The 13743-nt window shown below is 45.1% G+C and overlaps 1 protein-coding gene across 1 annotated transcript; it reads right to left on the reverse strand.

The window, feature by feature from the left end:
- Window positions 1–1841: 1841 nt before the first annotated feature.
- On the reverse strand, window positions 1842–2586 carry PtA15_2A512 (uncharacterized protein; the record flags this gene model as incomplete). Its single annotated transcript, XM_053166539.1, has 2 exons — window positions 1842–2273; window positions 2365–2586. 2 exons carry the CDS (start codon window positions 2584–2586, stop codon window positions 1842–1844), a joined length of 654 nt encoding a protein of 217 aa, XP_053017750.1.
- Window positions 2587–13743: the final 11157 nt, after the last annotated feature.

A 13743-nucleotide genomic window follows, 5' to 3' on the forward strand; every position in this document is an offset into this window, starting at 1 on the left:
CTTCGATAGCTGGAAGGCACAATTTGTGATCTTCACACATTCAAAAGTGGCTAAGTCCCCTTTCCTCTTTAATGACCAGGAATTGTCCCCGCAGCGGGACGTCAAATGTCTGGGCCTTTGGCTCAATGAGAAACTGACGTTTGGGAAGCAACATGCACAGGTTAGGAAAAAACAGCCAAGAAGACCAATTTGCTCTGGAAGGAGAAACTATGGAAAGGGTCCCCGCGAATGACCTTTCCTGTCCAGGTGGCATTCCATCAACTTTGCTCAGGGCACGTCCATTTGAATGCTTTCCAATTCAAGTGCAGTCAAGCTCCATCCGATTTGCTTGGAGTGTGGGGTCCCCAAAACAGTGGATCACTACCTTGTCTCTTGTTCCAGGTACACCGGGGCTAGGGCAGTAGCCAGGACAATCCTCCGCGACAAGAGGATCACCACGGTCACAACCAGAACTCTCCTCCACAACCCCTTGGCCTTCCTGGCCAAAAAAATCCCTCATCAAACTCTCGGCCAGACTCCCTCAATTCCAACGGGAAAGCAAATTTGGGGATACCCTTTGAGATCCCCCTTCCAGCTCTTTGGACCCAACTTCTCCCCATGGGTTCTTCCCTTTTTCCTCCTTTTTCTTTCTTCTCTTCTAAATAAATAAATAGCAAAAAAAAAACTCTCAAAAGCAAACTCCCAGAAAGCCCATTAAAGTTCTCCCCTCTATTTTCAATTGTAAGGCTGTGTGGTTCTGCTACGTAGTTAAATTTGTAAGCTAGTTGAATATGCATAGTGTGCAATGTTAAATCAAATCCGCACTTGAAAAAAAAAAGAAGCCCCTTAACCCATTCATGGCCTTTTGTTATTTCATTTATTTTCATTGTCTGGGTGCAAGTCGCACATACAACTGGGGGTTTTATGGTAGTTTCACAATCTGAGATGCGGGCAAGACAGGGCCCGATGGATGCAAGAGAGTTGGCTAACTTAACAAAGTCCCTCCTCTGTGGGGCTGAGTGGGGAGCAGAGTGCCGCCGACCGCAGGGAGGGACTTAGACCCAAAGCGGGGGTGCTCGCCTGAGACCATCAGGCAAAATCCTGGTTCAACTTTGAGAGCCTGTAGCTTGCTTGTTATGTGAGCTACATATGAGGTCCCAAGCATCCACAGATGCACCTGCACCTCATCTTCCTTCCTGTCAGCTCAGATTTTCAAAGGAGAAAGTATAGCAGACAAGCAAAGCCAAAATAAGAGAAACAAAAACTTGACCCGCACAGACCTGTGGGGCCAGGCACCGCCTGTGAAGACCACCATCTTGAGTCTGGGTGGGCTTTACAAAAATCTATTGAAAAAAACTTGGAAAATGTGATGATGATATGATGAGCTCAAAACATCAACAAAGTATAAAGCAGCTCAAGTTCCAATAATGGGGGGGGCAGCGTTGAAGCTGCAGGCTACAAAATTCAAAGAGTGATTTTCCATCACTTTTTGGTGGGTGGTCTCCCACCCAAACAGTCGCTTTAGCCGTAAGTCCCTCCCTGCAGGAGGGGTGGCTTCGCCACCAGCCAAACTTAAGCTCCACCCAAATGAGTTACCCCCCGGACCACCACCCGAACTCCGAACTCCGACCTCCCGCATGGGGAGGGACTTTGATAAGTTAGGAGAGTTGGCAGCTTTGCATCCATGATCTGAGATGTGTGCGAGACAGGGCCCGATGGGCGTGAGAGTGGGGAGCAGAGAATCCGACCAGATATTCCGGGTATTTGCCGGATATCACGTGACCGCTACCGGATATTCCGCGAGGGGAATCCAACAATGTTTGAAGTGTATGTAGTAGGTATGTAGGTGAAGATAGGTAAGATTATTTTTTAGAACCGGGACCAGTTTTCTTCAGCCCTTTAATATTTTTAGCGTTCCCGATACCGTAGAAAGATTGATTAGATTCACCAGAGATCCATTGAAGATCGTCGACTCCAAAGCCATGTTTATCGAGTGCGTTCTGATTTAGGTTTGGTAATTGAGTTGGTTGATCGGGTTTCTTATCAGATTCCTGGATGGGGGATTGAGCTCCAGATTGGATCGACTCGAGTGAGTCAGGAGCGGTGGAATCGGGTTTGGGGCCCCCATATCGACGTGCAAAACGTCCCATTCTTCCTGATTGATCTTGGTCGGCTACTTCTCGCGCTAAAGATGGATTCCAGAGCGGATGATTGGTGACGTCTCGGGCAAGCGTAATCGTCGGTCTAGGCGATCTTGAGGTCAGGTAAAAGGAGGAGCCGTCGGCCAGTGTAACCTAAACCAATTTCCATCAGAGTACCGAGGGTTTGAGTTAGGGTTTACTTTTAAACCAAAACGGCGATGGAATTTCCAAGGGAGAGACTAACCCGGTTGACAAAGCTTGGCGGGAGAGCAGGATGCAATACCTGAGGAGATTTATCGGGTCTAGGGAAAGCAAGTCTGAGTTTCTTTTTCTCGCGTCGGTTAAAGATCGGAGCCAATGGTTGAACGACCGAATGAGAGGTTGAGCTGGCCGCTCGAGAAGACTGATGAGGCCACGAGTGGAGTATCTTTTGCCATCGGCGAGGTTGAAGTCCTATCGTGCACATCGAGTCTACGAGCTGAATGTTGATGCGTTGCTGAACTGGTCGACGGGATCGAAGGGGGCCTTAATCGAGGTCAAAGCTGTGAGCCTGTGTCACACTAGCTTAACAAAGCCTCTCGGGCGGAGGGTCCGGGGGACCCCGCCCGGAGGGCTCTCCGCAGGAGAGGCTTATGAGTAAGTCTTGATTTAAGCAGGAGCAGAAAGGATCTGCTACACTACAAATCCCAACTAACATAAAAAAACTGAATACACATATTTTTAGGTTCTGTTCTTGCAAGGAATTTGAGTCACTTATCTATCTTGTAGCCAGAAAAGCAACTCCTGGAGTCACAAACAAGTGGAGCCTCATTTGGAAGACTTGTGCATTTTTGATCTTTTGAAAAGGTCAACAGATTGTGATAGAAAAAATCTGAGTAGACCAAATTGTAGAGAAAGAAAAGTAGCATAGGGTACAGATAGGGCATATTGGTGAAGAGGCTGGGGGAGGAGCTATAAAAATTTTAAAAACCTCTCAGCCAAATGAACTTTCTGCTCCCGCGTAAAATTTGGGATAATGCGCAAGTCCCTCCCTGCGGGAGGGGCGGCTTCGCCACCAGCCACAGCAAGCCTCCCACCAAGGGGACTTGTGTTAAGTTAGTGTGTCACATGACTTGTGTTTTTGCGGTGAATCCCCCGCTTGACCCAAACTTCACAAGTGGCTCTATGTACATGGGGTCGGACATACCCACGGGTATTGCCGTGTATCCAGGTAGACACAAGCCTCAAAGGCCAGGTTCAGGGAGAACAGAAATCATCTATGGATTGCTCTGAGACTGCTTAATAAAGAAACAAGGCTTTTTTTGTATCAAAGGGACATAGGAAAGAGAAAAAAGAAAGAGAAATGGAGTATCTGGATTGAATAGTTAGTTGGAATTCATGTTGCTGTTACCTTCCACATCATCATCTCCCCTGTTGCCTCTGTCAAATTGAGTTGGTGAGCTGTGGACAGCTGATGAATCAAGCATGTAATCAAACCTGTGAAAAACATTCAGCCTTCTAAGCTTGTGATTGGAATCCTTCTCAAATCAAACTGAACCCAAGTTCTCAGACTCCTGCAAGCAATGCAGCCTATGTCTTTTCACAAAGCAACCCCTGTTCCCCTCCCAGAGGGAGGCATTAATTCTGAACTAAAACAATTTCCTTGTATGAGCCAGATCCATGGTTTTGGTGGGAGTGGCCTTATTTGCATCACCATACTTTCAATACTTGTCAGATTCCTTCTAGATTTTGATACATCATACATCTGCATGTTCTTGATTTTTGTTATGGTCAGATCTATGGAGAGAAAGATGAGGCCTGGGGTTCTAGGGGTTCTGGATCCTATATGGCAGATTGCAGGATGAGGAAGGATCTTGGATCTCTAGCTTATTTGCAGCGGCTAGTAGCGTATCTTAAAAAAGTGCTGTTACATTGCAGCGGTAGCGCATTGGCCAGCCGCTATGCTACTGTGTATTAGGGGGATTCAAAGTTGGCCATGTACGACTTGCATGCACTTTTGCAAGTTGGTGTTCAAGGCTTTTATTGAACACCAAATTCCAAAAAAAACATTCAAGCAGGCTTAGGGGGTGTAGTATAGTGTGGCTTGCATGCACTTTTGCAACTTGGTGTTCAAGAATGAACTTGAACACCGACTTGCAAAAGTGCATGCAAGTTGAATCTGATCAACTTTGAAACCCCCTATTTGTAGTGGACGGCCAAGATGGCGCCATGCGCTGAGAAATGAAGATTGGCAAACCCAATACACAGCAGCGGTAGCGCATTGGCACAGCAATGTGCTACAATTTCCAAAAATACATGTATTTTTTTCTGATTACAATGCACTGTAACGGCCATTACAATACATGTATTGTAATGGTTTCACCGTTGATGTAAGCTGTGTACATATGAGAGCCCGCGCTGCAGAGCCCAGACTGTGGCTCATAACAATTTCCCTTAGGCATGGAAATCAGGCACGTTTGGGCTGCCCGTGTTGGGCCACAGAATAAATGTGCAGGATGGGCCTGGCAACTGTGAGCCTGAGTCTCTATAGTGACAGCAGGACACAAGAAATGGGGGGGCAATAGTTGGATTTCTTGGGATAAAGAAAATACAACTATAGAGAAAAAGAGAAAGAAAGAGAGAAATCAAGCAGGATAAGAAAGAAGAAGATTACTAGGTTATTCTAGTGGGAATGCACGTCCACTGGCAATGCTACTCTTCAGAAGAGTGCTGCTAATCTGTGCTAAAAAGAGCTACAGCTTCCTCTCAGGAGGGTATCTGGATTAGATAAGTTTAATCCAGCCACAATTTTTTAGCTTCCTTCTGGATAGTCAAGGTTCTTAAAGGGAAACCTGAGGGACAGCCCTGAAACCTAGATTTGAGGCAAAGGCCAATGGATAATAAGGGACAGCCCTGTGATCAAGATAGAGGCAAAGGCCTGTAGAATTTGAGGGACAGCCCTGTGATCAAGAAGGAGGCAAAACCAGAAGAAAGAGCAGATCAAGCAAGACACAGAGTTGTACCTCTGAGATAAACAAGGTTCAGTGAAAGAGGTTACTTACTGTCAATATCCTAGGCGCCTGTGACGGTAGGTATACTGGGAGTATAGTAGGCTCTTTGGTGGTGATCCTGGGTTATCTGGGTGGTGGTTCTGGTGTGCTGAAGTCTGTAGATCCGCCTCAGGCAAGGGGGATCCTGACTACGAAAATTTTCACAGTTTGCTTATGTAATTTACATATGTACATGTGGTTTGGCGCGCCTGGTAGCGCTGACACGTCACAACTGCGCATGCGCGCCACAACTCAATAACTCAGGGAAGGAGTATAGTTACAAGGAATTGATAAGTTGTAACTAGGTTTAAAATTGCATGAGGAAACAGAATATGAAGTCAAAACAAGGTTATCTCTTAAGATGAAAAAGATATAAGGTATTTCATATGTAACAAAGGTAGAACAGGCAGCTTTTAGGTCAGCTGTGATGACTCTAAGGCTGACAGCAACGGTGGGCCAGCTACGCTAACCGTAGCGTTAGCGTGGCGTAGCATAGCGGAATTCTGCTAAATTTTAGCGTAGCGTTTGCGGAATTGCGCCTTCTCTGCGCTAACGCTACGCGCAAAGGGTGCACAGCTAATTGAGCTGTTAGCGTAGCGTTAGCGCAGATGCGCGCAATTGCGCTAACACTACACACGCAGGGCGCAAAAGAGCGCGCGCTACGGTGCGCCACAGTGCTTTTAGCTGAAAAAATGCCTTTTTTTCCGCTAAAAGCGCTGTAGCGCAGCGTAGCATAGTGACTGTAGCGGCGCGCTAACACTAACAAACAATTGGTGCGCTGTTAGTGCCGCTGAAAAGTAGCGCAGCGTAGCGGCGCTAACAGCTCGCTAACGCTACTCAAAATGGGCGGGCGCTTTTTGCCGCTACGCTAACGCTAAGTGGCCCTGTAGCGTAGTGTAGCGTAGCGGCCCACCGTTGGGCCTGGTAATTTTGTTTCAAATTGCCGCCCACCCCAAACCCGTTTAGCTCGCCGGCAGCATGCAGGCCTCTGAAACCAATTAGCCCGCAGACAGCCAAACAACCAATAAACTCAAATATCTGAGGATTAATATCAATTCCAATATCCCGGCATGTGGCCTGTCCACAGGCCACCAAAGACATTGAATTCAAATCATGCCAGAGGGTGCTACAGGCTCAAAAAAGCAGCCCTCCATGGCTAATCCCTGAGCAGGGGGCTGCCAGGGCCAACTGGGGGTTGGCCCAACGGGCTAACTGAACCTGCCCGGCTTCAGTTGTGGGTATGTTGGGTTGGGCCAACTTCACAAGTTTCCCCAAAAAGCCAACCCAAGCCTGGCTGCACCGGCCTACCCACCCGATTGTCATTTTCTGTATTTTTTTCACTGCAAAATATCTTTGATTCAGCTTGTAACTCATGTGGCAAGGACCAACCACAGTCACAAGCAGTTTTGTACAAGTTTTATGGGGGCCCAAAACCTTCAATTCAGATTTGCACAAATTTTGTGGGGACTCAAAACCTGCAAGGCAGTTTTGTGAGGGCCAAAAACCTGGCAAGGCAGTTTTTTGCAGGTTTTGTGGGGAGCTGAAACCACATCATCTGATTTCAGCCTGAACTAAGACAAAAAGGCAGCATGGGACTTTGCCTGAATGTTTTTCTCAGATTACTCATCAAGAATATAATTCCAAAATCTTCAGCTTATTAATCCCAGCTCTGCATGCAAGCCTCCAAGCTTCTCCACTCTCAGCTCACACTAATTCCTGAATCTGAATCCCTTTCTGATTAGGAATGTGCCAGCTCATCTTTCCTCAGATATTTCTCAAACAAACCGCCACCAATGGCAATCTACCCCCTCTTTTCTCAAACTTAAATTGCCCCTCCCCCCAAAAAAATCAATCTTTTTGACTCCTAAGACTCATCCTGGATCCCTGCAAAGGCAGGGCAACAGCACATCATCCCTTCCAGTAACTGCCACTGGCCCAGAACAGGTTGGGGCTCTACACTTTTCTCTCATCTCGAGTCATTATTTCTTCAAAATAAAATACTGTAATTACAAAAAAACTTGTCCCTTCCCACAAAAAAATCCAAAAGATTCTGGGGGGGTTGATTAGTTGACTCCCAAAAATTGGAGTTCCAACTCCCAAATGGTCTTTATGTCCTGGGGACCACAATTTGATGTCCGGTCCCGGTCCTCATGTCAGCCTGTATGTAACTAACCGTGTCTGAGAGGGTTGTTACTATCAAGATGATGGTGTAAGATGCCAAGGATGGGCCAATGGGTTCGTGGTAAGACCTGTAAAAGGTTTCACTCTATCAGTAATCTTGACTGAGAGGCTTGCTCAATTAAGGCGCATCCAGATCAACACAGGGTGTTAATAGGCATCCAAGGAATAACTCAACTTGGGTTCGTGGTTTTACCTACAGAAAGGTAAGGGTAATCAAGAGTTTACAGTATTCCTGAATTGAATGATGGGTGAGAATGAAGGCACTGTTTAACTATGTATGTGTTAAACCTTGCTGTAATAATATTCTGAGGGATAAACAGTCCTGGGGGGCGTGTTTATATAGAGGGAATGAGCAGGAGGGAACATGAGGCGCTTGGAGGCGCTTCAGGACCAGGGGGGAACTGGAAGCGCTCAAGGGAAGTAGATCCTCATGAGGATCAACATTGGAAATGATCAGGGCAGTGTAATGATCAGTACTGATCCTAGATCAGTAGCTGTGCACACTAGCTGATCATAACCAATCAGTGATTCTATTCAGTGCTCTTTGAATTGGATTACATCATGTATTGTTTATGTATTTATATCATAACCAATATGTTATGTAAATAGGTACTGAGGCGTAACAGGGGATAAATGAGTGATACCTGTCTTGGGGTATTTTCACGTGTACAGTAATATTACAATGTATTGTAATCTTACTGTTTGCACGTAACTTAACTCTCATAACAACAGTACATTATGGTAACTGTATTTAACTATGGTTATCTGTAATGTAATATATAACAAGAGTACATTCTTAAGCTTGTATCTAATGATATACATATGTGATAAAGGTGTAAAAGGAATGTACTATGAGTAATGTGAATCATTGCAGGTACTTGGTACTTGTAAGATACTGTGACATGTACTCTGTGGCTGACACCTCAGGACTAAAAATTGACCCAGGGAAATTTTGAGAGTTGGAACTTGAATTCTGTAAGAATTTTTGGGAGTCAGCCCCTTAATTTTACAAAAAATAGCCAAAATGAAGAAAAATTTATCACTTTTCACTGCAGCGCCCAAAGCGCACCAAACTTTTACAGCATGCATAAAAAACTGTAAAGAGCAGATTTGAACTTCATCGAATTAGCACACCTCAGGAAAGGGGTGTGCTACCATGTGCCCATTTTTGCAGGTGGCCTACTAACAAATGCCACCAAAACCTTAGCCACTGTACCCCAAAAGGTCCCAAATCTTTACAGCGCACAAAATAACCTCTGAAAATCATTTTTGATCTGCATGGAATTAGAGCGCCTCAGGAAAGGGGTGTGCTACTGTGCACCCATTAATGTGGCAGGTGTGCTACTAAGGAACACCACCAAACCCTTGGCCATGGTGCCCCAAAGTGCACCAGAATTTCACATGATTGAGTAAATTACCCTTTGCTAAAATATATGTATTTTTGGAATTATCCAACCAACAGAAATTAACTTTGAGGTGGCAGCAGCATCTCCTACTAAGCCCTCCACGCACTGTCACACCCCTTATATGACAAGTTCTAATGCCTCCATTGTTATAAAATTTCACCAGATTGAATTTATTCACAATTCTATGTGCCCATAGAATTTTGTGCTTCTGGGACATGTAACAAAAAATGTATAGATGATGGAAAAATATACAAATGTAGGAGATGAAAAGCTGCCACTGCCTCAAATTCAATTCCTTTTGGCACCAGATGACCTGAGATTGGCTGAGGCCAGCTGAAGCCTCAGGCAGGCTCAGGCCGTGTTTCATTGAACTTAACGCAAGTCCCTCCTTGGGGAAGCTCAGCAACCTCAGAAGGAGGGACTTGCCCAATGTCCCAGATTTGGCTTGAGGCTGCCCAGCCAATTGTCCAAATTTCCTTTTGAACCCATGTATCACCTGGTACAACTCTGATTTCCTCACAGCCTCTAGTACCATTAGAATCAGAATTTGTTTCTACATATTATCATTTTTTACAAATAACAGCTACCCATATCCCTCGGAAAAGAATTGGATGTAAAAAATCCACCTGGGAGCCTTTATCTGGCCCAATGTTCCCCAGATAGCCTGCCCGGCCTATACCCATGAAAATACAATTTGACATCATGTGTCATTAAATTTCTTGGGAATTCTGTATTCAACAAGACCTGTCATTGTTAAGTCAATACTGAAAAAACCCGCGTCTGACCTTGATCTTTGGATGATCCAATGGCTTCATTGCATTTCTCAAGACAGCCCCTCACAGGAATGGCTGCTGAGCAGCAAGCTTGTTACAAATTTACTTGAAAAAATGTTTATAAGAAAGCTGAGAATCAGGGCTACAATATGGTATAGGAGGCTTTGGATTTTAAGCTGAGGGAAATCTGTAAAAGAGATGTAAACACAAAAATCCTGATTTTTTTGTGTAAATGTCTCTCTGAGAGCATCCACCCTTGTTTCTGTAAATCTTTAGGTAGCCAGCGATTCCCGGGAGGCTCGGTTGCTTAGCTAAATAAAAAACCCACCCTCATTGCTAGGTAGCGGCTCGGTAGGCTACACAGATTTAGATAAAGACATCACCACCACCCTTGTGTCTACGTAAATATGTATGTATGTATTTAAGCAACACAACACAGCCCACATATTCAGAATTATGTCATCCTGATGACCGGTTGTGCTATCCAATGACTGGTCATCCTATCAATGATGGATCAGAATGACCAGTCATCATATTGATGTCCGGTTGTCCTATCCAATGACTGGTCTATTGATGTCAAGCCATCCTATTGATCTCCAGCCATCCTATCATTGACCGGTCATCCCATTGATGACCAGTCTATTGATGTCCGGCCATCCTATCATTGACTGGTTGATCAATGATTGGTCATCCCATTGATGACCAGTCAATTGAGGACCGGTTGATCAATGACCCAAATTGACCGGTCAATCAAATTTTTACATATCATTGTTTATTTTTTTTGTTAGTGGGGGGCTGGGGGTGGAGAGCGGTTGAATGTCTGTTGTGTACAGCCATTCTTGAAAAGCTTGCGGGCTGAAGGCCAAAAAAAAGAATCCTTTTTATTCCAGCCATATGCCTGTACAGTGAAGCTGTACAGGCAGTCAAAACCTCTTTGGGTGGCTGTTTGGCTCAACAAGGGTGCCGCGCTGGCAACAGGGCAGGGGAGGGGCATGCGTCGAAGGGTCCAATCAGTGTAAAATAGCTCCAGGATTACAATGGTGCAACCCTCGAGGCCCCAAAGTCAAAAACAAAGAAAGTAGTGATTTTCTTACAATCACATTACTGTATGGAGCCTTTCATACAGGGGCTATACAGGCTTTTAGGCTGAAAATAGCCGTCCAAAATTTAGGCCTACCCAACCGCAAGCGTTTCAGGAATGGCTGTACATGTGGTATTGTGTTTTGTAGAATGCTTGGACGGATGGTCCTGTTGCTGTGCACAAATCATGGCATTTTGTAATTCCATTTTTTTAATTCCTCACATTGTGAAATAAAGATCATCATGATCATTTTCACTTTAGTACAGGCAGGCTCCATATGGCAGGTTAAACTGAGGCTGTGCCAGACAACCCCATAACTATAGCACTCAACTTCACTCTCAAAGTCCAACCATTAAGCAAAACACAATATGTACTTGTGTTTGGCAAGGGGTTGGGAGGCTTGTCAATTTTTTCCTTACAGAGGTAGTGAGGCTTAGAGAGTTACCTAAAGATTACAGCCAATCCAAAAAAGCTTGGCTTCTTTGGATGGAATTTCCAGCGGAAATCCTTTCTGGATTTGACAACCTGTGTGTATCCAACAACAAGGTTTGACAGATGGATATCCATCCCCGCAAGCACAGTTGTTATTGGCGGTGCCGTTTGGTAGCAAAAAAAAAGGGTCATGCTTTACGCCCTACCAAAAATTACCATGTGCACTACCAAAAAGTAGTGCACTCCAAAAATCAATGGAGTACACGCTACCATTGCCCTCAATTACCGGGACAGACCGGCCATCAAGAGCACACAACATCTTGATGGCCAGTCCAGATCAAAGGGATATGTACAGTGGGTGGACCAACACATCCGAACCCCCAAACACTTATTTTTGGGGGTCAATACAAGGTATTTTTGGCCACTTTTTTGGGGGGAGTGGGACAAACAAGGGCTGTGAGAATGGCTATGACAAGTATAGAACTTCATTGCAGATAAAAAAAAGTTAAAAATCAAACAAATTATGCATTTTTTTTTGTTTTTTTATTAGGGCTGAGAAAAATAAGGGAGAAAGTGGAAGGGATGCTTGGGATGACAGGGGGAATGATCAAAAAGTAAAAATCAAAAACTATCAAATACTTTTTTTTTTTGAAAAAAATAGTTTTTTTTTTGCTGGTTGTTTGAAGCCATAGTTTTCTCTACCAGCGGGTCAAACCACGTTTTGCGTTGACAACGGCTTGCATTTGCTGTGGCATGGAATGGAGCAGGTTGTCAAAAGTTTGGGTTGGGTAGTCGTCCCAGGCCTGGCTGATTGCTTCTTTGAGTGCAGGGATCGATTGAGGCTTGTAGAGCGTCTGGACGGCAACCTTGAGGTCCTTCCAGACGTTCTCAATGGGATTCAGATCTGGGGACTGGGCTGGCAAGTTATTGATCTTCTTGATACCATGGCTGGCCCAATAGTTCCAGCTGATGATTGCCGTGTGGACAGGCGCATTGTCCTCCATGAGGGTGGGACAATGCGCCTCATTGATGTTGTCCATGAAAGGTTGAAGGCTGCCTCTGTAGACAGTTTTGATGAGCTGTGTGGTGTTCGTCCTTCCGGGGGGCAAGGAAACAATTGGAGCCTTTGACATATTGACGAATCCATGCCAGATCATTGTAGATGATTGCCCGCTTTTGAATGTTGGAGCAAGGCAATATTCCCGGTACTTCTCATCTGGCTTTTTCCAAACAACAACCGCCTGCGAGTTCTTCCCAAGCTCAAACAACAACTTGTCGGTCCAGAGGATAAATTGCCAGTCGTCAACCATCCAAGCCAGGTGGCAGGTGGCAAACTCGAGTTGTTGAGTTGTCTGTTAGTCTGCTACCATGATGTATCACCACAGTATGGAGGGCTGTCGGATCGACCCATGAGCACTACCAACCAACCACCCAGCTGGCAGCCACAGGCGTCTGTAGCCTAGTTGGTAAAGGCAGCACTCTAGTATGTGTCTCAGCATAGCTGAGGTCGTGAGTTCAACTCTCACCAGACACATCTTCATTTTACAGTCTCTACAGGTTATGAGCCCAGAGCTACCTGAGCGCTACTCGCTTACAATAGAGACTTGATGAATTTGTGAATGCTTACTTGTAAGACCACGCAAACCCCTATAAGCCTACATCTAGATCACGGGTTCAATCCCTACGCTGATCATCTTTCCTGGGTCTCATTCCCACTCTCTCTTGGGGTCAATCCCCACTTCCCATCATGTAGCAAGGGGGGGTGTTGAGTTGTCTGTTAGTCTGCTACCATGATGTATCACCACAGTATGGAGGGCTGTTGGATCGACCCATGAGCACTACCAACCAACCACCCAGCTGGCAGCCACAAGCGTCTGTAGCCTAGTTGGTAAAGGCAGCACTCTAATATGTGTCTCAGCATAGCTGAGGTCGTGAGTTCAACTCTCACCAGACACATCTTCATTTTACAGTCTCTACACGAGTCTCCTGGCCTTATGCTTGTCATTGATGAAGGGCTTCTTGACAGCCACATGGTTGTTGAATCCCAGCTTGTGGGCTTGTCAACGGCCAGTCTTGATGGAGATGGGAGTCTGAAGTCCCTCAACAATTAGTCTCATTGGGTCGCGGCAATTGTTCTCTAGAAGTTGTTGGAGTTGGCGCTCATCATGCTTGTTGGTCATGGGTGGTCAACCAGGCGGTTTTTTGGACTCGTTACTCCCGCACTCCTTCCAGCGGTTAACAACTCCAGATAACGGTGACTTGGCAGTCTTGAACTCCTTTGAAAGGAAGTTCAAACTCCTGCCTGCCCTTGCCATCCTGACAATCATCGCCTTGGTCTTGGTTGAGAGGTTTGGTTTTTGGGTGGCTTTGGTTCGAACCATCCTAATTTTTTTCAAAAAAGAAATCAAACACAGCTTGAATTAGTGATGAAATCAATCAAGATAGAAAGAAAAGACTCACTTTGATTGAATAGTCCAGAGAAATAACCATTGAAACGAGTGATCTGTTGACCATTGACATTCAACAGCTACATAGGTAGCACCTACATAGACCTGAGTGTCACAGGGGTGTCAGCTGTCTACTATGGCAGAGCCACTGTGACATAAAAATAATACAAATAAAAACATAAAAAGTAGTGTTACATATGAAAGAGACATTATTACTCTTACATATGTAAAACTACGCAAAAACATCAAATACATATATAAATAATTAATTACT

The sequence above is a fragment of the Puccinia triticina genome, chromosome 2A (assembly GCF_026914185.1).
Source record: "Puccinia triticina chromosome 2A, complete sequence".
Lineage (NCBI taxonomy): Eukaryota > Fungi > Basidiomycota > Pucciniomycetes > Pucciniales > Pucciniaceae > Puccinia > Puccinia triticina.